The sequence below is a fragment of the Rousettus aegyptiacus genome, unplaced genomic scaffold, assembly GCF_014176215.1.
Source record: "Rousettus aegyptiacus isolate mRouAeg1 unplaced genomic scaffold, mRouAeg1.p scaffold_m13_p_8, whole genome shotgun sequence".
In the NCBI taxonomy this organism is placed as follows: Eukaryota; Metazoa; Chordata; class Mammalia; order Chiroptera; family Pteropodidae; genus Rousettus; species Rousettus aegyptiacus.
Window position 1 is genome coordinate 27,685,944 of NW_023416311.1, and position 26,083 is coordinate 27,712,026.

Genomic DNA, 26,083 nt, shown 5'->3' on the forward strand with positions numbered 1-26,083 from the left:
CCCCCCAATCCAACCTCATATTTTGAGTGGGAAAGGGGGAGAGAAATATTAAACCCATTAAATAAAAGTATGCTGCGCTGACATCAGATCTGTAAGTTTATTTTGCTCAATGTACGACAGCTACATAATGACTCACATTCATGATATTCCATCACTGAGGAAAACTGCTAAGAATGGTCCGTGTGTGAAATAATTCCTTAGAGAAACACGGAGTTGGAAAAATAATCACCGATTAGACCTTAAAAATAGTTCACTGCATAACATGACAAAAAGCACAAAGGCTCATTCAGAGAACATATTCATTGTTCTCCTACACTGTAATAGTTATAATTTCACCATGACGAACACCAGACATTAAGATTAAGCTAACACTGGTGTTTCTTTTGCTCCCCCCACCCCTTAAAAACAAAATATATAACTGCATGTCACTATAGCAACATCCAAAACAGATCAATTGGTTACAATCACTATTTGGTAGAGCAAACTTTAACCCCCCCAAAGGAAAAATTAAATTAAAAAAACTTTAAAAAATTTGAAGACTTAATTTTTTTGTCATAGGAATACATAACACCTACAGTATAAGTTAATAAATTTCAAGCTACTGTATAGAAATACGACACTAGCATGCACAATATTGTATCAATAGAGTAATGGAGGAGTAATCATTTCACTGGAGAGACAGTATCATAGGCAAGTGCATTTCTTTAAAAATAAAGAAAAGAAAAGAAACCATTCAAGCTGCTTAAAATATCAAGTCTCCCATTCCCTCTCTTCATTTTTAGCCCTCAGGTATGATTTTATCTTGCATTATTATAAAAAGCAGCCAGAGCCAAAGCTGAAATTTAAAAGAAAAATAGGTTTTGTAATTCCAGTAAATCATTTCCAAATGCTACAAGGACAGACACAACACTGTTCACCGGACATGAAGATAAATTAAGGAAAGCCCCACCTACAGCCCCAAATCTTTTCCCATCCATGGCACTGACTTTAGGGCCCTATAACAGCACGAAAGTTGTAAAGCTTTCTTCTATTAGTTCTTCTGGTAGGGTTCAATTAATTGGGACTTTTGCTCTAGTATAGGAAGGGGACCTTCTAAGGAAAGTCATGCTGGGTAAACTGTGCAATGTTATAGAGTATCATCACCATTCTATCTTCACTGTCATCTGGATCCAGTTAAATGTATTATTTCATAATTGGAAGCTCAATTTTTATATAAACAAAAGCAAATGTTTTTCCTTAATTATTATTACTCATACCTTTCCTTGCCTAAATAAAACAGACAAAACAAGTCAGGTATCATCACCTATCTCAGGAGTTCATACTGTTACTCATCTTATAAAAAAGGCTGAACACACATGCAACGGATCATGTTTTCACACAGATTTATCCAAAATGAGAATGAAGGACCTAAGGCTAACTGAAAACAAATGTGTGGAAATAGAAATGTGGTTTCTTGCAATTCTGAAACATGCACTGACTACACAAGAGAGAAATGAATCTCTGATTTTTAGGCTTTCATTAAAGAGAAAAAATACATAGAGAAAGTTTTGGTCAAATAGGATTTAAGTATTTATTATCTGGTAATGATTTTAGTTTGTTTTCCTATAACAATTACTTGGGGAGTGTTTTCAGGAAGGAAAACTGACACACTTACAAGGCTCCTGAAACTGGACAGAATGTTTATGAATAGAGCTCTTCCTTTTGGATTTTTCTACCAGTAAGCTTCCAGCACCTGAATCTTCACACACTGAACTACAAATTCTCAAAATGACCACCCAGCTTCTACATCCCAACTGAGTGGCAATCAGCATAAGGTACAGTGCAGAAGACTCAGTGAAGAGTGAAATGGCAGCGTAATCCCTGAGGAAGGAGCTGTGGCAGCTTAACAAATCAGGATTTCTCTGAAAATATCAACATAGTAAATGACATACAGACCTGAATTTTCTCTATTTTTGTGGTGTTTAACGTTTCTATTAAAGAGATTAATAATTTTTATGGTAGATTTAAGTTTTAAAGGAAAGAGACAAAAATCCCACAGCCACCTGCCAAGCACCTATTAACCAAAACCTAAAATAGCTTTGATGCTCCTCAGGCAAAGCTTTTGGCCTAGGAGACAGAAAACCAACCTAGATAAGGCTGAATTAGGATGTAACGCCAAAATAACTAGCAAAGGAAAATGCACAATCAATGGCTTGATGTCACATATGGCTGTAATGTAGAAATACTGTAAACTGAAATTTAGTGTTAATACTGTCAACTAATCAGAGACTTCAGAAAACTAGCAAGGCCTAAACCATAAGGATAAATATACCTTATGTTCTAAGTCTGTCAGTTTGGGATTTAAACTATTCCATGTTTGGTAGTACACTCTGAAAAAAATGCACAGCTAAAACAGATGAGATAGAAAGTACCCAAAACTTAAGACAAGAGCATATGTACATAAAAATCCTTACTGGAACCACAGAACTTATTGAATGAGGGCCAATCCATTGAAGTTTTCTTTTCATCTTAAAACCCTATTATCTAGCAATAAGTTAAATTAAAGACAGCTCCACTTGCATTAATCTACAGAACAGTCCATATGCCGGTGTGAGGCTGCTAATCCGATACCAGCACAGCTAGCCTGACTTTCCACTAGTGGTATTTTGGCAAAAATGTCAGAGGCGATCAAAGACATGACAGGTCGTGGGTTTCTCCCTAGGAAGGTCATCCCTCCTTTTCCCTCCCCCACCCGACCCCCAACTCATGGGAAAAAAATAAAGACTGCAGTAGTAGCATCAGCGTGCGCTGCCAGTCCACCTGGGGGCCTTAATTGTTGCCTTCTCCACCATCGTCATCTTGCTGATCGCTTGTCCAGAGCGTTAGGTTGTCACGGAGGAGCTGCATGATTAGAGTGGAGTCCTTGTAGGAGTCCTCATTGAGAGTGTCGAGCTCGGCAATGGCATCATCGAAGGCGGTCTTGGCCAAGTGGCATGCTTGCTCCGGGGCATTCTGGATCTCATAGTAGAAAACGGAGTAGTTAAGAGCCAGGCCTAATCTAATGGGGTGAGTAGGCTGCATGTGCTCCTTGCTGATCTCATGGGCTTCACTATAGGCCTTCTCAGATGATTCCACCACAGTTGCCCTTTTCTCTCCGGTGGCTACTTCAGCCAGGTAGCGATAATAGTCCCCTTTCATCTTCAGGTAAAACACTTTGCTCTCATACTGGGTCTCACTGCAATTCTTGATCAGGTAGTTATCCAGCAGGCTCAGCACATCCTGACATACTGCTTCTAACTCCTTCTCTATTTTTTCACGGTAAGCACGGACCATCTCTATCTTCTTCTCATTACCATCTGCAGATGTCTTCTGCTCGATGCTACTAATGACCCTCCAGGAAGAACGGCGTGCCCCAACTACATTCTTGTAGGCCACGGAAAGAAGGTTTCTTTCTTCGTTAGACAGTGGCTCATTCAGCTCTGTCACCTATTAGGAGGAAAAATTTAAGAGTTGTTATGGTATAGACCATGTCAGTTGTGTTAATCCTATCTTTAGGCCACTAAAACACAAATGGACCTATCAGTTAATTGAAGTGATTAACAGACAAAGAGTAGTTAGGCTGTGGTGTGCATATATTGGAGGGGGATGAAGGTGGATGGAGCAACAGGAAAGAAAAAAAATCACAGCTGGACGAATGGTGCCTGAACTCCTGCTTCTCCCCTAGAAAAGGGCACATGCTTATCACAGCTGTTCCACGAAGGAACTATCAAATCTAGCTATGACAAATCAAATTTTGATCTTAACTGCAAAAGGTCAGCAGTTCTCTCATGTAACAACATCACATCCACACCAATCCTAAGGATTTCAAGTACAGATGGCTTATATACCTCAACAGTTTTTTTTTTTTAAGGAACAGAATGATAGCTACCTCCTAATCTTGCCAAGTCTACTAAACTTCAGTGCCATCCCTTCTGAGTAAGCATATTTTGAGTATTGGGTAAGACTATACTAAGTCAACTGTAAGTTGACTTTTGAGAAAAAAAGGAGGCTTTTCTGCTCTGGTGTTAAGATTTTAAGAATTACAAACACAGAAAAGTCGTCAAAACTGGGGACATGGGACTATGTATGACCACTGAGATGTTTTAGCAACATGGAGAACACATATTTGTTGTACTGTTTTGCAGGAATAGAATTAGCAATACAAAGAATAGAGAGGTAAAGCAAAGTAATTCCGAGCTGAGGTGGCCATAAGAAATTAATGCTTCTTTCAATATGGGCATTTCCAAAGACTCATCACCTTGAGGAAATTAAAGCAATGGTACAACAGTTCTATATTTTTATGACTACCAAACAGCTTATAATAAATTAAGTCACTAACAATACAATTTAATTTATATTACCTGATTTCTATTGAGAGCAGAGTCATCTACATACTATTAAGCACCTTACGACTATGTGGAAACAAAATCTTACAAGGATAGAGCTCTTAGTTTTTATTTCTATTCTGGTCACATTTTTTATTTGTCTAGTTAACTATCATATTTAAACTGGTGTATACTAACTCAGTGGCTGAGTCGCATCATGAATCCCAGATCATTCCCTAAGTCTCTTACACAGACTAGCTGGTTCCCCTGCCTCCACCTCATGTCCTTGTGCTCTAGTCATAATAGGTTAATTGCAAACAACTTCATACTTCTGCCCCTGCCTAGAATATTTTCCAATGTTCCTGCCTGAACAATACAAACGTCAAAAACCAAGTTAATGTGAATGGTCCCTATATCAAATCTTTCCCATCTCTCCTCTTTCTCACCCCCTAGTTAAACTGGCTATTTTCTAGTTCTCAGTTTCCAGTGTAGATCAAACATAGTTATCTATATAACATTATATTACTTAACAGATGTGAAGTGGGGGATATAATCCAAAAAGATATGGTAAACTATGGGATACCATATCCCATACTGGGATCCAAGAGACAAAATCATTTATATTCAGTATGTATTCCACTTTTATAAAGGGGGTACAGTTATGCTTACTGAAATTGGTTGTATAATTTAAATAGTAGCTCTCAGAGATAATTAAATCAGAATGTAAACCAAATCATGCTTATCAGTTTATTGTAAGCAAATCATTCTAAGAATTAAGAGTTCCTTACTAATTCTTACAATTACCAGCAAATAATATACTTAGGTATTTTCTAAACTGATCAAGTAGTTTTTATGTTAACTTTTTACTATGGATTATGGACTCTCCATTGTAACACTAAAGAACAGCAGTACTTCTACCAGACATGACCTAAGTGCAACAGACCCACAAAGTGGGAGACCATGGTTTTGTATGCTGGACTGGAGAGCAGAAGGAAACCATGACAGTAGTACTTTCTGCTCCATGACCTCTTACCCCCACCCTTCTGTGGAAATACTACTTCTCCTGAATAAGGGGACTTATCACTTCATATCCAATTCTTTATATAGTCTAGGGTTTGAAAACACTGTTCTCAGCCCTTAAACCACTGTCATTCCTGTTGTTTCCTGATATACATTCAAATAACCCAGAGACTAGGGTTTTCCCAGTCCCGCCATTTACTAAGTGACCTCAGGAGCAAGCAGAAACAGATTTCTGCTTCTTTCATAAGGTTATTTATAAGGATATATCAGTCAAATGATAGAAGTGCTCCTGACACAATAAAGTGCTACAGAGCTATGAATACTTTGAATAATTAATTTTCCTTCATTTTAATTCTCACCTAGGAAGCCTCTACTAAATTTTACATAATCTTTCTAATTCAAGTATCTCTTTCTCCACTTCATCCCGGTCTCTACTCTAAGCTGAAACTTCCTTACCTACATCAATTCCTTCCCTTACTTTAGTATTATATAGCTAGGAAAACCCCCAGAATAGCTTTCAAACATGTAGGCCTTGGGCGCACATACCACAAGGCTAGCCTATATTCACTGAATGTGCTAGGTGACTTTAGTGCAACCTGATAACTCTTGCATGCAAGAAGCAGCCAAAGTGCTTAAGGCCATTGAGATAGAGTTCTGGCCTTTCCCCTAAATCATGCTGTCCTTATTTCAAGAGCCAGTAGCTATTTAAAGCTCAAATTACCTCACTAGTATGCTATATATGTTAGGTCCCCTGCTGCAAATGAAGTTCAACTGCAGAGCCCAAAAGTAGAAAATCTGTGCTTTTATATCAAGTTTGTCTAGTTGCCTTGGATTATGAAATACCAGAATCACCTTTAGATACAGTAACTCAACCACATTTGGAACATACCCAGATGTTCTCTGCCACTGAAAAACTAAGTTAGAGGGAAAAGCCTCTAACTCTAAAAAGTCTGCTCAAAGGAAAGTTCCTCTAAAAACCTTAAATCAGAATTTTTAAAAATCCTTAAGATCAAAATGACTTGTATGAATCTGTAACTTTTACATTAAAATAGAAATCCCAAGCATACTACTTTTAAAGATCAAAAGACAATTTTTTAAAGAGACAAAAGATTTATTCCCATACTATCCAAAAAGAATAACTATTCAGTGTGGGAAGATGTGAGATGTGCATCATTTGGGAAGAGAGGCAATGTTTTCCAAAACGTGACTGAATTGTTTCTAAGAATGCAACATTTGTAAATACTGTGTTCCCCAAATTTACTGTCACAGGTACTGGAAAACGTAGAAAGTTTCTATCTTCTAGCATTGTATGTTCTGCTTAAAAACAAAACTGAGGTTTCTCTCAACTTCTATGATACTAGCTCCAGTTCAAATTTCTTTCAGTAAGTTGAAGATAAAGAGCTGAGTAAAAAGGTTAGAAAAATCTGTTATTTTCACCACCAGTTTAAGAAACAGAATTCCCCAAATCCCAGTTGCTAAGGAACTAGACCTTAATTAATCACTGTTAACTGTTCTCCCCTGAGAAAAATCTTTTCTACTTAACATTAGCAACCCTTAAGATTCTTGGAAAGCTATTTAGATGACTTTCTGACCCTAAGTCTTAAAGCACCAAGTCATTCACAAATTTCTCAACTTATCAAGAATCAAACTGTAATGAATGCAACTTCTAATGTTTAATGTATTTCTACCTTGCAGAATCTTGTGAAATGTTACCAAGTAACAGTTATGGTGGTAAACTTAAAACACTGATTTAATAAAGCTGAAAATCTCCAGGAAGAACTGATGTTCATATCTGAAAAATAAGATACGAGAAACTTTTGGGTGATGACATGAAAATATAAGTACACAGATTATAAATGTACCACTCCGGGATGCTGGTAGTCAGGGAGGCTCAGGTGAGGACAGGGAGTATGTATATGGGAACTCTGGGCTTTCCACTCAACTTTGCTGTGAACCTAAAACTACTTTTTAGATAGTTTAAAAACGAAAAGCTAGCAGACATTAGGTATGATATTTGGCTCTTTTGTGCATTTTTTTTTTTCCCCTAGAATACTATCACCTGAAAGGGCCAAAGAGCCAACTAAAAGGTAAATGCAGTGACTGTTATATGTCACTTTTAGTGACACTAAAAACAGAATAAGATGACAAGGTAGAAGATGGGCATCAGTATGCATATCATGGTGTCTATATGCTGTACAGGCAGTGGAATAAGCCATTGTAAATAAATGTGACATTATTCCACTTGAATATAATTAATCATGTATTCTAGAGATAACTTGTCTACTAAATAAACTAAATTTTTGGAAAAAAATCTGAAGCTGTGCCTTCGATATCTGAGTAAAATGCCTTAACACCTTTTCCAAGCAGAAGAGTTAACAAAACAGGCTCAAGTGCTATCTTTAGAAAGGTCTGCTTACAAAATTGACCCTTGGCTGGCATCTGAGAACGGATTTTAGATAGGTTCCTACCATTCCCAGATAAGAATGTCTGTCTCTGAACTGTGCAAATAATGTGGTTTCTGCTAAACACCTGTTTTCCTTCTAGGAGTCTTGAATTTTGCTATGTGCTAGGCAGAAAGTGCCTATGTGACCAGCAATAAAACCCTTGGGCTATGAGTCTCTAAAGCGCTTCCTTGGTAGACAACATTTCACTCGTATCCCTTATGACTCCACTGAGAGGATCACTAAAGTCTGTGCTTGGTATACTCCGATCTTCATCCCAAGTACTCTTCCCCTGTATCCTTTCACTGGAATAAATTATAGCCACAAGTGTGACTTTATGCTGAGTCCTAGCAAATCATTAAACCTGTGAGGATAGTCCTGGGGACCTCCAACACATTATAGAAAACTTGATGTAGTGTGTCCCACAAGGTGTGACAACAAGGAAAATATACTTAAAGGCCACTCCTTATCAGGTAATTTATCAAGCATTCACTGAACATCTAGCATGTATCACCTTGCATCACATTGTGCCAAAGATACAAGACTTACTTAGTGAGATAGCCTTAAGATACTTAGTCCACGAAGAGACACAAGCTTATTCACATTAGATAATCAGTCACAGAGGTTCTTAAGGTAGCAAAACTTCCTGTGAAAGCTTAAAGACTATTTTAATTAGGAAGTAACAACTTCAGCTGTTTTTTGTTTTAAATCCAGCAGCAATAATCCTGGATAAAAACTGTGGAAGGGAAACATTCCAAGAAGAGGAACAACTGCCTGTGAAAGCTTAAAAGAATATTTTAATTAGGAAGTAACAACTTTAGCTGTAGGTGTGTTTTTTTGTTTGTTTGTTTTTGTTGTTGTTGTTGTTGTTGTTGTTTTAAATCCAGCAGCAATCACCCTGGATAAAAACTGTGGAAGGGAAACATTCCAGGAAGAGCAACATCCTAGAAGAGTCATCAAACTTCCATGACATATTCAGGGTCAAGCTCAAGGTCTCAAGAAATGAGATCTGGCTGAGAACCTGTGTTTCTCTGACAACCATCAAGTCCCAGGTTCTTTTCACAACTACCCTATAGGGCAAGGGTCCCCAACCCCCAGGGCCACGGACCGCTACTGGTTTGTGGCCTGTTAGGAACTGGGCTGCACAGCAAGAGACGAGTGGCAAGTGAGCAGAGCTTCATCTGTATTTAGAGCAGCTCTCTAGCACTAGCATCACCGCCTCAGCTCCACCTCAGATGATCAGTCATTAGATTCTCATAGGAGCACCAGTTCCTGGTGCCAAAAAGGTTGGGGACCACTGCCCTACATAATCTTAGTTTCCAAGTATCACTTTGTCTTTTCCCGTTGTTATCGTCTTATACTTGTATCAGATCTTACTGCATGAACAAAGACAATGTTAGTAACACTTATAATAAGCATCTTCCTTTTGTTTTTTTTACTTAATGGAATATTTCCAGTGTTATTAAATATTCTTCTTGATTTAAAAGATATTTCTCAACCTTATTAAGAAAGTATGGTCTCCAGCCATGCCACCCCGAACATGTTCAATCTCATCTGATCTCAGAAGCTAAGCAGGGTCAGAGGGCCTGGTTAGTACTTGGATGGGAGACCACCTAGGAAGACCAGGTGCCGCAGGCATTAAAAAAAAAGTATCCAAAGTATCCATCTATTCTATATTTTTCTAAATAACTTTCATAATATGAGAAATGGGTTCTTTACCAAAACTAATTCCTCTTTGGGCCTCCATATAACCTTGTATTATTTAGTAGTTATTCCCATTTTAAAGTTAAGAAAATTAAGACTTAAGAGTCAAAGAATGCAACCCAAATCTAATGGCTCAAAATCCTACATGCTCTCCACTATACAACTAATTCTTAACCAAGGAGAAGCTTTTTATAAAATACTCTCCTGAACAGCCCCATCCCTTAAATATGCAGTACCACATGAGATTCCTATGTATCTATTTCTCCAGGCGAAGAAGCAAAGCATGATGTCCCTCAAAATGTTACACATGACTCAGCATGCTATTTCACTCATAGGTACATACAACAGAAATGAAAACATAGTGTCTACACAAAAACTTGTACATGAAAGTTCATAGCAGCATTAGTCAAAACAGCCAAAAAGTGGAAACAACCCAAATGTAAACTGATGAATAAGCAAAATGTAGTTCTGTCCATAAAATAGTATTCAGGCATAAAGGAATAAAGCACTAATATATGCCACAACATGAATGACACCAAAAACATTATGCTAAGTGAAAGCAGCCAGTCACCAAAGACCACACATTTATTGTATGATTCCAGTTGTATGAAATGTCCTACATAGGCAAAGCTGTGGAGAGAAAATAGTGATTGCTTAGGGCTAGGGGTTTTCAGAGGTGTGGGAGTGGGGAGTGACTATGGTAGGTACAGGGTTTCTTTTTGGAGTGATGAAAACTTTCTGGAATTAGGTAATGATGGTGGTTACAAAACTCTGAACATATTGAAACCCATAGGATTATACACTTTTAAGTCGGTGAACTGTACGGTATGGGAATTCTATCACAATAAAGCTATAAAAGTTACTGCTTATTGGATTACATTAACCAATACCACTATAAAAAAAATAATTAAAACATTTTTTAAAAATTACTCTACTACACCATAGCATTTTTACACATTCCAGCAATTACATATTATCTCACCTATTTGATGAGTTCAGAATTTCTAAATACTTCATACTTCATGATATGTGATCTTACACAAAGAAAACTCACTATAATGGAGCACAGATCTAACTCATATTTAATCCTATTCTCCTGACTTCAAAAAAACTCCTATGTAGTCTGATATAGGTTAATATTCCTCAATACTCTCCAAAAAATTAAAAGAAGTTTATGTTTATTGCTCAGGTACAGTTAAACAAACTTGAAAAGGGGTAAGAACGTTACATTCTTTATCATGTGTATTTTCCATTACAAAGCATTCAATCCCATCATTATGGGGGGGGCGGGTAAAGGAAACATACTAAGATAACTTACTTCCCAAAATACAATCTACACACATACCAAACCTCTTACAGACCCTGCTGAGTGAAGGTCTTCCCCTCTCTAACTGCGCAAGTTCTGTGAGACCTTCAGAAGTACTTCATGTTAAATTTATCTCCCTACAATTGCCATTCACTAGCCTTAAGAATTTTATCTCCTGGGGTGAGAATCAATTCTCCAATTAAAGACAGTCCTCATGTCCCTGGGTCTTCTCTACTTCTATGATCTGCATACTATTCCCCTCACCAGCCTGAGTCTTTTCCATAAAATACACTCCCCCTTGTCAGTACCTTCAGCCTCCTATCTATAACACAAGAATTCAACCTTCAACTAGGCTATTTTCAGATTTCAGCAAACAAATGAGCTACAATTTATAATTGCTGGTTTTATAATATCTGTTTTTTAGGGGGAATAAATTAAACAAAGTGATGTATGATAAGGTGCTGTATAAACTACGGTATAGTGCAGTTTTTTCAAAACGGCTTTACTGAGATACTATCTCTTGGGCAGAAGCCAGGGATGCTGTTGAACATCCCACAACGCACAGGACAGCTCCCTACAAGAGCTAATAATAATCTGGTCCAAATGACAATAGTACCAAGGTAGTAAAACCCTGCTCCAAGCCATCAATACCCGGACTCAAGTCTTAATACTTGCTTTCTCATACTGCACATGCTTTCCCAACCACCTGAAAAATGCATCCTAAGACCCACAAAGAAAAATTCTCTATATATCCTTCAAGGCCTAATTCAAATGCTACTTGCTGAAGCCTTCTGAAAAATTCTCACACAGAATTACTGCTTACTCTATGTATTAAAAACTTTTACCTTGCCCCTTTTATTCTGCTTATTTCTAATGCCTTGTACTCTAACTGTATACCCCATTCTCCTCCACCACCCCCCCAAACCCTAAAGTCCTTAAGGGCAAGTAGTACACATCACTACTAACAAATCACCATGGTACCTAAACAGCCACTTCTGAATATTTAAGCAACATGAATCTACATATGTATCTAGCCTGGATTTTTTGCAAAAACAACCCTAATAATTCCTCCCAAACCTGTATGTATCTTTTTCCTTTTCAATATGGTTTTACAGTTCCTCCTATCAAGAAGAGGAATATATTTCTCCACCCCTATAATCTGAACTTGGTCATGTGACCTGCTTCGGTTAGTGGAGAATTATCAAGTATGAGGCAATCAAAGGCTTGAAAACTGCTTTGGATTGAGGCTTACTTCTGGGAACCTTCCATGGCCACTGTATTTTATCCAGATCATGGAAACTGGCCTAGACCAAAACTACTTAGCCAATCAACAGAACTGTGAGACTATCTGATATGCATAGTTTGAAAGAAACAAAAACGAACTTAATATACCTGTTTTAACACTATTTTACAGTAGTGTTAAATTTTGTGTAATTGAACTTCTGAAAATCAAATCATACTCAATTCCAACTGAGATCTCAAAGTCCCTACTGTCTTTTTCCCTACAAGCACTATTGTTAAGTGCCATCTGCACCAAATTTAACCAACAGTTGAATCTGGGGCCACGGTACAGGACTTTCAACAAAAATAAAGCCACTTCATTAGCCTAGATTCCATCCATTGCTCCAATCTGTCTCGCTTTTTAACTTAGGACATATGACAAAGCTTTGCAACTTAATATTTAACTCCACATATCTAGAAAACACCTCATCAAATGTCTTGAAAAATTTCAGATATGCTATGTTCTAGCACTCATTTTGCCAGCAGTCAAATAATCTCATTCTAAAAATTAAATGGAAATTAGTTAAAAATTACACAAGTTCTCATACAAACGCATTATGACTCCTTCATAATATCCTCTTTCAGGATGGATGTATATATGTATTTATATATATATATTTTTTGTTTTTGCCTCTACGATTTTCTAAATCAATGTCATGTTTATTTTCTTTGAAACAGTTTACCTGTGTCCAGACCTTTGGTTACACTTCCATTATCCAAGGCAGTTAGTTCCCTCAAAGTAATTACAAACTGATTCTGACAACTTATCCCCAAACCATGCCCTTATCCTCATTCAGAATCATTCACTTTTAAAGTCAAACTCATCCTCCAATACCAGTCCTCACTCACTCCCATGTACTAGACTTGCTCTTGAATCCTTTTTCTCTAAATCCCTTCCCTTTATGCTTTAGTCTTTCCTTTCATGGTTCAATTCAATCATTTTTTGCATTAATATCAACTTTCTATGCCTACCCTTCTGCTCTACCATCTCTAAAACACCCAAGTGCTCAATCAACAAGCACCCAGGCTTCTACCCTTATATCCAAAATTAGGCAAGGGGCCAGGGGAGAGACAGAGATACCAACAAAAAAATTATAGCTTGCAGTCACTACAAATTAAGTTTCTTTTAATCTCAGTTAGGCCCTTAGCACTTAATGCCTAGCAACCCTTGCTTACTACCACCTCTTCAGAGTAAAGTGACCACTAAATAAGCCAATTTTAAAGCCTTTACAACTCCATTGTTCACTGCCTTCTCTCCTCATATGCCAAACAAGATGTTTCTTCCCTCCCAACACATTCCCATCAGTCTCTTTTCTGTATTTCCCCTTCTCCTACTCTTTCCCATATACCTCAGCTGTCTGGGGGTGAGAATAACAACATCTCAGTCATCTACTGTGGAGACTTCTCATCTCCCCTGATGCCCAGTGTGTTGTCAACGCCTTCCTAATTCCACAGCACAGAGCTTTACTTTAATTTTTATCTATGGAATGAATATTTAGCAGTTCGGCAATCCAATAATCCTTCATCACAACTCCACCTTCCTTCTGTGATTCTGGATCAGTATCACACACTTCCTCTATGTGACTAGAACATCCAGTAAAATATTCAAATTAACATCTTGTTTCTTCCTTTGATCTTCACCCAAATATCCTCAAAACATGTTTCCACACTCCAGTTTGTGAATTCCACACAAAACCATGTTATTTTTTGATGTACAAAAAGGTCACAGTTTCTCCCATTTCTTTCAAGTAAGTGAAGTATATTCTTTCATTCAGCTGAGTGGCATTCACCTCCTGCAAATACCACTCCAATAGTAAAGTATTTACCTCCTCATGCTAAAAATCTAAAGTTCTCCTTTGTTAAATATTTAAAACATACCACGATCATGGGATCAAATGCTTTCTAACAGAAAACAGATTCACTCATATTCAGCAATATATTTTAAGACTGTTCTAAAGGAAATTTGTTCAGTATTTTAACCTAGACTACACAACAATCCTTTCAAGGACAACTAGATAAATGTTAAATATTTAGTAGTTTCAAAGATTCTTAATACTTCTGCAAAAAATGGAACATTTATTAAAATTACTGAAAATAAATCGAGATAAGAGCTAAAAGATCACCAGTATCCATACATACATGTTACCAATGACTCTTTTCTGAAAACTAAAAAACCTATTAAATAAATAGCCTTAGATTTAGAGGAAAAAACACTTATCTCAAATCTTAAACATTTCCACTTGTAAAATGGGAATATCACTTTATAAAACTTGTGAAATTAAATGGGAAAAGTATTTCAACTGCTTTCCAATCACAATATTTTATCTAAGTTTATAACTTATAATCTTCTGTCTTCCCAAAAAGATTTTAGCACAGAAATCTACAGCATAGAGTTTTAAAACAAAAATGTCATACTAAAAAATACTTTAAGTGTTTCATTGTGGTCCAGATGCTTAGTTTCACTCATCAACATTTCAGAGCAATGCTATGCTGCAAGAGCACAGTAAATGATGGTACTGACGTGATTTTCATAACAGATATAAACAGATGCTAAAGTTTGTCTTTAGTAATCATTAAAAATACGTATACAGTCTATATATGTACATACATAGCCAGCTAGCTCATAAACAGAGAAACACGTGATCAAAATGCGAGAGTACCATATATCCAGAGTAAGAACTAGATATAATTCAGTGTTTTTGAGAATCGATATGCTAGGCATAGTTCTAAATACGTAATGTCAACAGGAACATATTTTCTGTTTTAAAATTCAATTCATTACTACAGCTGTTTGAAATTTACTATACTGTTTTCCCTTCCTTCCTCAATGGATCAAGTTCCAAAAATTTTAAACTTTTACCTGCAAGATCTTCAAATGTTAAAAAGTAAAAAGGGCAGTGCACCCACCTAAATTACTGATATCATTATACTGCTCAGCTCCATACTTTTGAGCATGGACACAAATCCAGGCTGAGTCCAGACAGCTAATATCTATACTATCTTACATACACTCACCCAGTAGTATACTGACACTAAGGTACATTTTTTTAAATGCTTGGCAAGCAACAAAGCCAGATGAAAGCAAAACTTGTTTATACATTGTCCTGAACAAGTCAATTGGGTTTTAGCTTTTCTATCAAATTAGTGATAAAAGCTAGAACGGTCAAAAGAATCTACCTTCACTGTCCTTTCAAAAAAAAGCAGTAAAAAGAACAGTCCTATGATGATAGAACTATTAACCTACAGACACATCATTTTTCCTCTCCCCACTAGTGACCCACCTCGCCTTTCCTTTCCAACCAACCCCTCCTGAGAATATAGGCTAAAGGGAAGCAGCACTTGGATGTCAACTGACGAGAAGTGCTCCTCTTAAATTCAAGGAAAAACTTAATTACCTACCATCTGGATTAGATGCTTTAAGAAACTAAACCCTAAGGTTGTCAAATTTGAATGTAAAGAGAGCTTGCTGGTAAATTTAAGTGTTTGTAGCAAACGGGGGTAATTTTAGTTCAATAAAAAGCTATCTTCCAAGATGGTAAATCTCAAGGAGTCCGATAAGAGTAGAAAAGTATACAGATACAAGACTGTCCATGTTGACAAATGGTGAAGCTGGTTATAAATGGGGGCACATTAGACTATTCATCTTTAGTTTGTATGTATTGTAAAGTATCCATATTAGTTTTTCTTTTTAAGGCAATCATTCCAACCACAAGAAAGCAGCAAAAGGGAGAGACTTGCCACAAATAAGCTAGCAGTCAAGCTTTCTCCAATTTCAACTTCATTTTATTTTTCTTCTTGGATAGAAAGAGCCGGGTATAATACCTATTTCAAAATTACACTTTGCAACTTTAAGAGATGATAACCAGTACTAGTAATGGTTTCAAGATCCTTAAAAATTATTCTTAGCCATTCTGTCAGCAATTCCACTTTTGGGTCTCTGTCCTAATATAGAAAATGTTAGAAGATTTAGTCACAAAGTTGGTCATGATAATATTATTTATAAATTTGGAAACAGCCTAAATGCTAAATAATTATGACATCCACAGTATTATTCAGCCATTGAAAATACTAATGACAAAATATCCTTGAAATAATGTCAAGAGAAAAGGCAAGGTACAAAAGCAAGCCTAAACCCTGTAGAAAAACATGATGGAAATACCCTTTTCCACAGGGAATTATTACGGTCATGATACTTGTCATTTCCCCCCCAAATTTTCTAGCATCCTAAAAGCCAGACTCAGTAGTCAGCCCATTGATGACAGCCTTCCAAAAATCCAGACTCCCTTAGAAAACCACATTTCCCAAAATTTTGATCTTTTAGAATGTTCCTTCCCTATTCACTTGTTCCCTCTAGCTTTCCTTACCTCAGGATGCTCTTACCTACTGTTCCTATCCTCCTATACTGTTAGTTCTCCTTGCCCTTCTGAACTGGGTCAGTTCCTACCTAGTAAAAAAAAAAAAATCTAGTGTCTAAACTTTAAAATTTCTATTACACAGATGCAATTAGGAAAGACCAAATGTAGTTCATATAAGAAGAAAGGAGTGATTTGAAATAGCAACTATCCACAAGTCTACCCATACCAGGCAGGCTTCATATAAAAGTATACTGGCAGGGAGTATGGGATTGTTTGCATGGCTACTATTCATGCTAGGCTCAACTACAAATTCACACTCATTCACTATTTCATTTTAGACTGCTATAAAAAGGAGCGTTGTATTGAATTGAAAGGCATCGAATTTAAACAATTTCAGTCAAAAAACTAAATTCATTTCTACATCTTTAAAGTAGTGGCACTACAGGCAACTTTGTTTCCTAGGTTTAATACGCTGGTTTAAATGTCATATTAATAATTCTTTTTTTTTCTAAATTTTAGAAATCTAAAGAAATTTAAATGATCTTTCAAAACAAACCTGCATTTTTAAAAGCCTACCTCTTAGCCTTCTCACTTCTCTACACTGCTGCAGCTGCTCTTCACATTCAGCTGTGGGGGAGGGTGGTAAGAGATTCCTCCTAAGCTACCACTGTTATTTCATGTTCAGCTGCCCACTGCTATCACTGTCATATTCCCAGCTCTGTCACCCCTGTTCTAGTAACAGATTAAGAGGGGACATTACACCTAGGTCTTACTACGCCTGGCTTTAGAGCTCTCCAAAAATAAAACAGACCTCCAAAGATTAAAAAAATAAAACCAGTTTATTTGGAAATTTATTTTTTAACATTGTTAAAAACCTGCATATGTAAGAACACTCTCATTTCTATTTACCTATTCACAACCCAACTAATGCTTTACAGAGCATTAACAGTATTCAACTCAGATAAAGAAAAATCTACCTTTGTGGGACACATCCTTACAAGTGAAATGCTCTGAAGGCTTGGCCTAGAGGTCATTAGTTCTTTTAAAAGGCAAAAAAAAAAACCATGCAAAGTCTTTAAGATTTATACTTTTTGTTTCTGCAAAATCATGGGACCAAACAAGTTATTTAACCATTTATCTTAAAACTAAAGCTCTTGGAAATATTTTCTGATCACTTTTCACATTAACTATTTTTTTACTACTTAAGTTCATAGATTAGTAAAATCAAAATTTCAAAGATCTTTACAAGTGACAATTTAAAGTAAAATGATATGGTTTGGTAGTGAACCAAAATGACAGCTGATACCTAAAACTGAATTTGGGGACCACAACAGAAAAATGACTATGAAAGGAAAGGCCATAAGGCAGATGGTACTTGTAGCCTTATAACCTAGAAAGGCAACAGAGATAAGGCCCCGATAATTACTCTCACTCTCACATATCTGGTTAAGCACTAAAATACGGAACTTAGAAAATTAAGACAAAACATAGTGGTTTATATGTGATCCCACCTCCCGCCCCAACTATTAAACATATACAGTAGTCTTTGCTGTTCTTTCACATCTCATGGAATCTGGTAAGATTACAGAAATAATCAGAATCAGAAGCGCTGATTCTGGTTATTTAAAAAGGTTAGTTAGGGCTAGTGATATGGGAATGAAAAGCTTTTGGCAGCTTCAGAGACACTAAAACAAACATCTTATTTACAGGAATGCCATCAGTTTAGGATCCCAGGCTCGAATAGCTCACTACTCTCAGTTCTGCAGTGTTCACTAGGGGACTGCTGCCACACAACAGGGAAATCATAAGTCAGTCTTAAAGTAGAAAATGAATCATAAGAACACCAGCAGAATTTCCAAAGTCTCCAGTTAATAGTTGGCTCTGATTTCAGGTAAATTGTTCTTATTTATTTAGGTGATCATAAGCTTTTTTAATGGAAATACAAACCTAGTTAAGATCCTTTTTAAAATTTATGCTGTTATGGGCACTTCATTACTGACACGCTCCTGAAAGTCATCATGTTTTGAAATCCAGACCATCATCACTTTTTAAAGATATTATTTTCTCATTTTTTAAACTAGAGATAATGGTTATACAACATTGTGAATATACTAAATGCTACTGAATTGTGCACTGAAAAATGGTTAGTTTATGTTATGTGACTTTTACCTTAATAACAGCAAGGTCATTTTCTACACTTATTAATAATTCAGAATTTGATGTAATAAATAAAAAGGCTTCCCCCAAGTACTAAGGGATGAAATCCTGGCAGTTAATCCAAAGGACTAATGAGGGTGCATATTTAGCAACATCTTTTATATTGGTATCATTAAAAAAGATACATGAGATTTTTAATTAGAAAAGCAGTTAAAATTTATTTATTATGAAGGATAACACAGAAAGAGAACTGCTATTTGCATTCTTTCCATCCCAAAGAAGAGAACAATTGAAATCATGTGACTTAGAATGGTTGGCAGAACTCCACCTCTGAAGAGTCTACAGAGGTGTCATTACTCCATTAGCGATAATAGCTATTGATCTAGCCTCCTGGAAGAGCTAGTTGGAAAAAAAGACAATTTAAGATAGCAAGAATCTTAAAATATATCAATTCTATTAGGAAAGACTTTTATATGAAATTAAGATAGGCTTTTGCTACCAATGATCCACACACATACGTGTTCTCAGTAACTTCAACAAAATTAGTAGCCAGAACCTTTTCTCCCACCAAGGCATGTACCAGTAGTCTACTTAAAATATTAACTTCTCGAGAGGCTATTAAAATCCAAAGGACAAGACAGTACTGTCTAACCAGTAGGAAACATCTAGGCGTTGACTTTAGCCTTAAATAGAAAACTACTCATTTGTCTTAGGAGACCAAACTTCCCTCTTTCCTCCTTTTCAAAATACTGCATATTACTGCTATCCTGGTTACCTACATACAACTATCACTCTGCATGGGTCCCAAGAGTGTTATTATTAGGATAATTTCATTAAATGCAAATAAATTCTACCTACCAGCAAGGTGGTTTTAGCCTAAGAGAGCTCACTTGACCGATAGAACTAAACATTTTCTTTGCATCTCCCAAATTCTCCACAATTAGATGATTTTTTATGAAGAAACAAAATTTTATAAAGTTATCATTTTTGAGCGCCTACTGCATCTATTTAATCCTCACGACTTTTTCAAGTAGGTATTGACCCATTTTACAGATGAGGAAAATGAGAGTTGAGGTAAACATACTTCCTCAAAGTCATAATAAATAAGTTTGAAAAAACGGTCTGTTTTATTTTACAAATGGTTTTTTCCTCCAAACTCCACCAAGAAGAAGCATAAATATAGCAACAGAGAACTTTTCCAAATCCCAACCTAAAGTGTTGTAACAGATTCTCATTCCCTAACATTTACTGAAAATGATCCAGTAGGAAGTCATAATTTTTAAAGGTTTTTATTAAAGCCTGCCAAGTTAATACTTTGCAATAAACCCAAATATACGTCTCTGCACTATGACCATAAAACAAGCCTTGTTTAAAATTTCTTTATTCCATCATTGCCCAATTTTAAGTGAGATGACTGTTTAAAAATACAAATGTAACTTAGTAAATTTTTGTGAGAAAACTAGACACAGCAAAATAAATGGGCATATCTAGAAGTCACTGATTAAATGTTTTAGAGTAAACCAAATTCTTATTTTTTGCACCAATTCTTATTTGGTGGAAGACGAAGTTCTCAATTCCACCTGGCTTATCTGCTATAATTTCTGCATTACCATGGACAAATGCCATTTGCATACTCCCTACCAGCCCTTAGGTGCATTGCAGCCTCTGTGTCATTGTGTGTGACATCACTGGGTTGCTATGGATATAGGTACGAGGTCACTCGCTTTCCTGTGGAACTAGAAATATGGAAAAATTAGAAGAGTCTACATAACATGAACTAAAGATATTTCCAATACTGATAACTCATTTGAGCTTTAAAATGTTTTTAAGATAGCAACTGTGGCAATATATTAATACAGTGGTACTCCCAATTTAGAACCAACTCTCTTCCTTAATGAGATAAAAATTTTTTTGGTTCATGTTGCTGGCTTAAATATAAAGACATGAGCATTATTACCTTTGTGAACTAGTAAAGTTATTCAGGAAATCTGTAATACCTATGCTGCTTCATTATAAAGATTTAACATACAAGATACACTCCTAAATCCACTTCACACTGGAGATGCATCTTAAAATCTTTGTTACATAAGACAGTAATTTAAATATTAAGACAGTGGGAAACCTATATCATTAATTGAATAATTTGCCACATTTAATTTAATAATGCTCGATATCTCTTCTTTAATATCAAACTCGTTGACAGCCCATTAGATAAGTGTAGTGTTACTAACAAAATGGTGCAATACAGGCAGGAATCTGCATCCCATAAAAATGCGACAACTGGAGTATTCTCACTGGCATGAGGATGCGCTAGCTTTTTTAAGCCTGAGATGAATCTAACGAAAAAAAAAAAAAAGACCTTTTTCCCCTTTAAAATAACTCCTCCCAGCCTCCACCCAGTCTAGGCTCTCTGCAATATGACAAATGCAGAATCTTCTAGAATGACTTGATACTGCCTCCCACCACCGCTTTGTCTGCAATAGCTGATCAGAAAGAATATTTTTTCAAATTCTAAGAATTTCAACAGATGTGTGCCCGTATTTAAAATAAACAGCATGTCACAAATTGGACCAGTCAGCTAAATTCACAACCTTTATTTTAAAGACAATACCTACCATTATCAATACAAAATATTAGGAAAAAAATGGGGATGGCATGTTGAGATCAATGAAATCGCTATCAAGACAAACGTTCCCACTTCCTAAAAGCACGAGGACTTTGCTTTGGGAAATAGAGAAAGAGGAGTCTTTTGTTAAGAAAAACGTGAGCAAGGAGGTTTCGATTTTGCACCATTGAGCCCAGGTTTTCAGGAGAGCCTACGTTTTTCCCGGGGGTTCTAAAAGATTTGTCAGAATAGACAGTGGAGAAGATTGCGGGGGGGGGGGGGGTGCGGGGGGACAATATGAGGAAACCCGGAGACCTGCTGAGTGAATGGGGAAGGCGCCGCCCAGACACCAGGGAAAGAAAGAGGAACCGCATCCATGCGGTCCCCCGCCCCCACGCCCAGGCTGGGAGGAGGGGAAGTGGGGCACAAAGGATGCGCATGGTCCCCAGCAACCCCGGAGACACCGGAACCAGAGACCCAACTCCCGAGACCAACCCTGCAGGACCCCGCCCCAGCCTGGGGAGGGCCGAGGAGGCAGAGTCGCCGGCCCTGGGGGATACTCGGGGAGAGGCCGCGTCACAACTCGGGTTCCCATCCCTACTGGGACCCCCTACCCGCTAGGTGAACGAGGAGAGGCCAACCCTGCAGTCGCGACAGGCGACTAGTCCCTGGGCCATCCACGCGAAGACCTGCGTCTGCGAATGGGCTGGAGCGATGCGGGGGAGGGGTGAAGAAACTCACGTTCTTCATGGCCGCGGCCATGTCGTCGTAGCGCTCCGCCTGTTCGGCCAGCCGGGCTTTCTGCACCAGTTGCTCGCGGTCCACCATCTTCGCGGGCTGGGTTGGGCCGGGCGAGGAGATCGGGGCGGCCTGAGAGCTCAAAAGGCAGCTGTGGCGCGGCTGAAGCCCGTGTGCCGGAAGAACCGACCCACGAAACGAGCAGTTGAGGCGACGTCACGGAGGTTGCTTCTAGAGTTGCGACCGCGGGACCGGGCGCGAGGCGGCTGCGGCTGCTGTGCGTGCAGCGGGAGGACAACCCCCTGCGGCCCCGCCCACGCCGCGTGACGAAAGTAGCCCCGCCCGCTTGCGCACCCCGCCCAGGCTCCGCCCGGGCCCTTCCGCTTCTCAGGCTTCCCCTCCCCAACTCAGTTTGTCACTGCTTTTTGGGCGTCCCCTCCTTGCCTGCTGCCCCTAACATTCACTGTTCTTCATTTCACTCGAGTTCCGGCAGCCCAGCTTCTCCAGATGCTCCCCCTCAGACTCCCGCCCTGTCAGGCCCCAGGCGTGTGGGTCTCTGGGAGTTGTAGTTCATCCGCCGGCGGGATGGTATGTCGGAGCGATCTAGGACAAAGAGGCGGCCAACACTACATCTTCCAGGGGTCATAGCGCGCAGAAAGAGGGAAGAGGGCGGTATAATTCATCGGCCGCTGGGGACCCCTGGCGGGGACGAAGGCTGCATAAATTCGAGCAACTGCTGATTCACGGCCCCGCCCCATATTCTCTGGGAAATTACCAGCAGAGGTGGCCAGGGCCTAAACCCTGGAACCTATCGCTGAAATAAAGTGGCAGGCCAAGGGGGTTCAGAGATGAGGCACGTCCACTGTAGAGCCAAACGGTTAGGGTAGTGTAGCCCTGGGATGGTTGAATTAAGAAGCTAAACATTGAAAGCTAAACTGTCATCGTCCCCCACAGGGTTCTAGTTCCCCAACCCCATCCTGAGGTTCTTGGAACCTGATGAGGTAAAAATATGGAAGGACAAATACTGGCCAGGCATACTCGTTAATTTACAGAAAGGATGCAGCTGTCTGCCTGCTGACCCCTAGGGATCCCCTTCTACCTCTCCAGGGTGAAGTTTTAAAAGACTCAATTCTGTTACCAATAGTCTGCTCTTTGCTTAACTCTAGGTTATATCTGAGGGTTGACCGATCCTCTCCCCACCTAGGACATACACACTGAGGTCGAGCTGACAAATTCTTGCTCACATGCTTCCCTTTTTGACATTCCATGCAGCTCACAAGCCCAAGAATTTTGACTGCATATTTTAATCTTTTTTGTTTTTTGTTTTTTAGCAATTAGCTATTGAACATCTACTATGCTCCAAGCACTGTTCTAAACAATTGGGTACTGCAGTGAACAACAATAAAAAAAAAACCTGCTCAATAAAATAGGCAAGATAAAGATAAATATGTATAGCATGTCAGAAAGTGATAAGGAGTAAAAAAATAAAGCAGGGATATGAAGTATTGTGTATGAGAACCTATAATGAAGAAGCTTACGTGAGGGAATAGTCCAGGCTCTATGCTAAATGCTGGTGGAAGAGGGCGTGGAACCCTGATGTCAAGGAATTTAGAATGTGTTAAGTGCTGTTAAGTTTTGTTTGTTTGTTTGTTTATTCTTTCAGGCTGGATAGGAAGAGATTCTGAAAAGTTTCTCCAGGGAGGTTGGTAACATTTCCAACCCAGCCCTTAAATAAAGAACTGGTAAGATTTGAGAGCAGGCAGAAGGCGCAGGCAGCAGGACTCACAGGAAAGATCCTCCCTGACATATTTATTGATAGCAAAGAATCCACTGTGTATATTGCCTGAAGTGATGGGCAGTGGGGCTGGGGATGGATGGAGTCAGGAGCCAGAACATAAGGAGCTCTGCATGGCAGGCAGGGGAGTGAAGTCTTTATTCTGAAATAAACAGAAAGCCTGTGAGAGATTTTAACAAGGGCAGAAAATGAGATTTGTGTTTTGTCTTCCTCATTTTCTCCTCAATGTTTAGCACAGCCTGGCATAGAGTAAAAATGTATAACATAGGAAATAAAGAAATGAATGAATGAATGAATGCACTGGGAGACTGCTCTGGTAGAAGTGGAGGAGATGGACTGAGGGAGGGGAGAAACTAGAAATAGGGGAGAATCTAGAAAACTCTTCTCCCCCTCCTCCAACATAGGATCCAGCCCCTCTTCTCTTACTACACCACCCAGGAAAATGCAATCCTGCTGGTGAATAAACTCTCCCACTTCCTTCTGCCTTTTCATGACTGTTCACAAGTCATTCCTCTCCCTTTCTCTCCCTCTCTGCAAGCCTGCCATTCTGGCCTGGGCAACACAGATCCATGGGAATGAGCCCTTACAGCCAACCTTGGTTGTCCACATGTGAATTAAATGTGTCAATGCTAAATCCCAGGCACTTCCTGGCACATTTCAGGCTGCCTTTCTAACCCGTCTTCCTCAGTTACTTCCCCCACCAGTCCAATGTACATTTTAAAAAAAATAAAGAAAGAAAAGAAAGAAAGAAAAAAGAAAAAAAGAAAAGAACAAATAAACAAATCCAGGCCAAATCTGTTAGGGAAGAGTAAAGCAGATGCAAAGAAAGGATGTTCCAAAGCCAACAGTCAATACAGCAACCTTCACATCAAGGCTCCCCACCAATGATGCAGGAGAGAGCTAGCCCTGCCCTCCTTTTCCTTTTGAATTTTTTTAAGACTCTAGGCTAAAAGCTGCTGCTGCCCAGCAGCCCCTGGCTCTTTGGAGGACTGCTTCAGAAACATGGTAACATTACGTAGAGCAAATGGCTTAATATTCTGGCTTCCTCCTCCACTCCCTTGTACCACTGAAAAAAATCTGGAGCAGGTATTTGGAGAACTAGCATTCTGGCTTCTGTCTGGCCCCCAGCATTATGTGCAAGGCCTGTCCCCTCTCTGGGTCTCAATTTCTCTGCCTTTGAAGCGAGAAATTAAACTAAATGAGAAATAAGTGCTCCTTCCAGCTGTGACAAGTCATAGTTCTTGATTAAACACATTTCTCTTTTGAAACAGAAGGTTATTGGCATTCTTTAGCTGTGTAAACAGGAGATCTGCATAGACCTGGGAGATGGTCAAGTCCCAAGGATTGAGAGGCTCAGAATCATCCTTGTTTTTTAAACAAGAAAGCTGAGACACCGAGATGCTATGTAACCAGCCCAAAGTGACTGACAGAGCCTGGTAGATCTTCCGGACACCCGGTATCAAGGACACCCTTTCCTGCCCAGGCTCTGAGCATCTTACCTTGGCATCTGCTCAGGAAAGGAGGGGCTCTGCCCTCTGGTGACCAGTCTGACTGTAGGGCCCTGAGCAGGCACCCTCTGTCCCATCTCCAGTGCTGGAGGACATGACCTTTAGATATATCCTCTCTTGCTAGGTCTGTGGACAAGCAGGCCAGCCAGACATTAGTGTCCTATTGTTTCCGTGCAGTCATAAATCACCACAGCCCCATCCACTGGCTCCTGGCTTCCTCCCACTGCTGGAAAGCTCCCTGATTGGTATAAAGGCAGCAGCAGCAGCAGCCCCAACTTCCAAAACAGACAGGCAATGCTCCCTGCCCTGTCCTCTGGTAACACTTCCCTGTCACTGCCCCGGCAGTCTAGTCTGCAGTAGTGGCAGTGCACACAACAGATTTAGTGGCAAAAGACAGCAGAGAAATCTGTGAGCTGCTTCTCTTCCTAAGGATATTAGGGCAATAGAGGAGACCTGAGCTGGAAGGCAGAACCCACATGCTGAAGTCTTGACTTTGTTATTGATTTTGCTGGTGACCTTGTCAAGTTACTTTACTTTGGACCTCAGATTGTGCATCAATAAAATAAAAGAATTAGATGGATGCTTCTTAAGATCTTCCAGCCTATAATAGCCTTTAAACTTCCCTGCCTCAGCATCATCCCAGCCTCCCCAGTAAAAGATCTGAAAGATCATTCTAAATGTACATCCAATCTTTTCCTTTCCTTGCCTTTGCTCTGCCATGAATTGCATATGGACCAAAGTCCCCGCTCTTTGCCTGGAAATCAAGGCCTTTCCTGAGGGCCCCTACCTACCTGCCCTGATGCATCTCACACAGGGCACTCGACTGCCAT

At 38.9% G+C, this 26,083-nt stretch overlaps 1 protein-coding gene and 1 pseudogene across 1 annotated transcript; one reads left to right on the forward strand and one right to left on the reverse strand.

Moving 5' to 3' along the window:
• Positions 1-78: 78 nt before the first annotated feature.
• On the reverse strand, positions 79-22,250 carry YWHAG (tyrosine 3-monooxygenase/tryptophan 5-monooxygenase activation protein gamma). The gene is made up of 2 exons (XM_016146540.2): positions 21,954-22,250; positions 79-3,465 (listed from the first exon to the last, which is right to left on the reverse strand). The coding sequence occupies exons 1-2, from the start codon at positions 22,038-22,040 to the stop codon at positions 2,809-2,811; spliced, it is 744 nt and encodes a 247-aa protein (XP_016002026.1). The 5' UTR covers positions 22,041-22,250; the 3' UTR covers positions 79-2,808.
• On the forward strand, positions 9,321-9,442 carry LOC118607085 (annotated as a pseudogene).
• Positions 22,251-26,083: the final 3,833 nt, after the last annotated feature.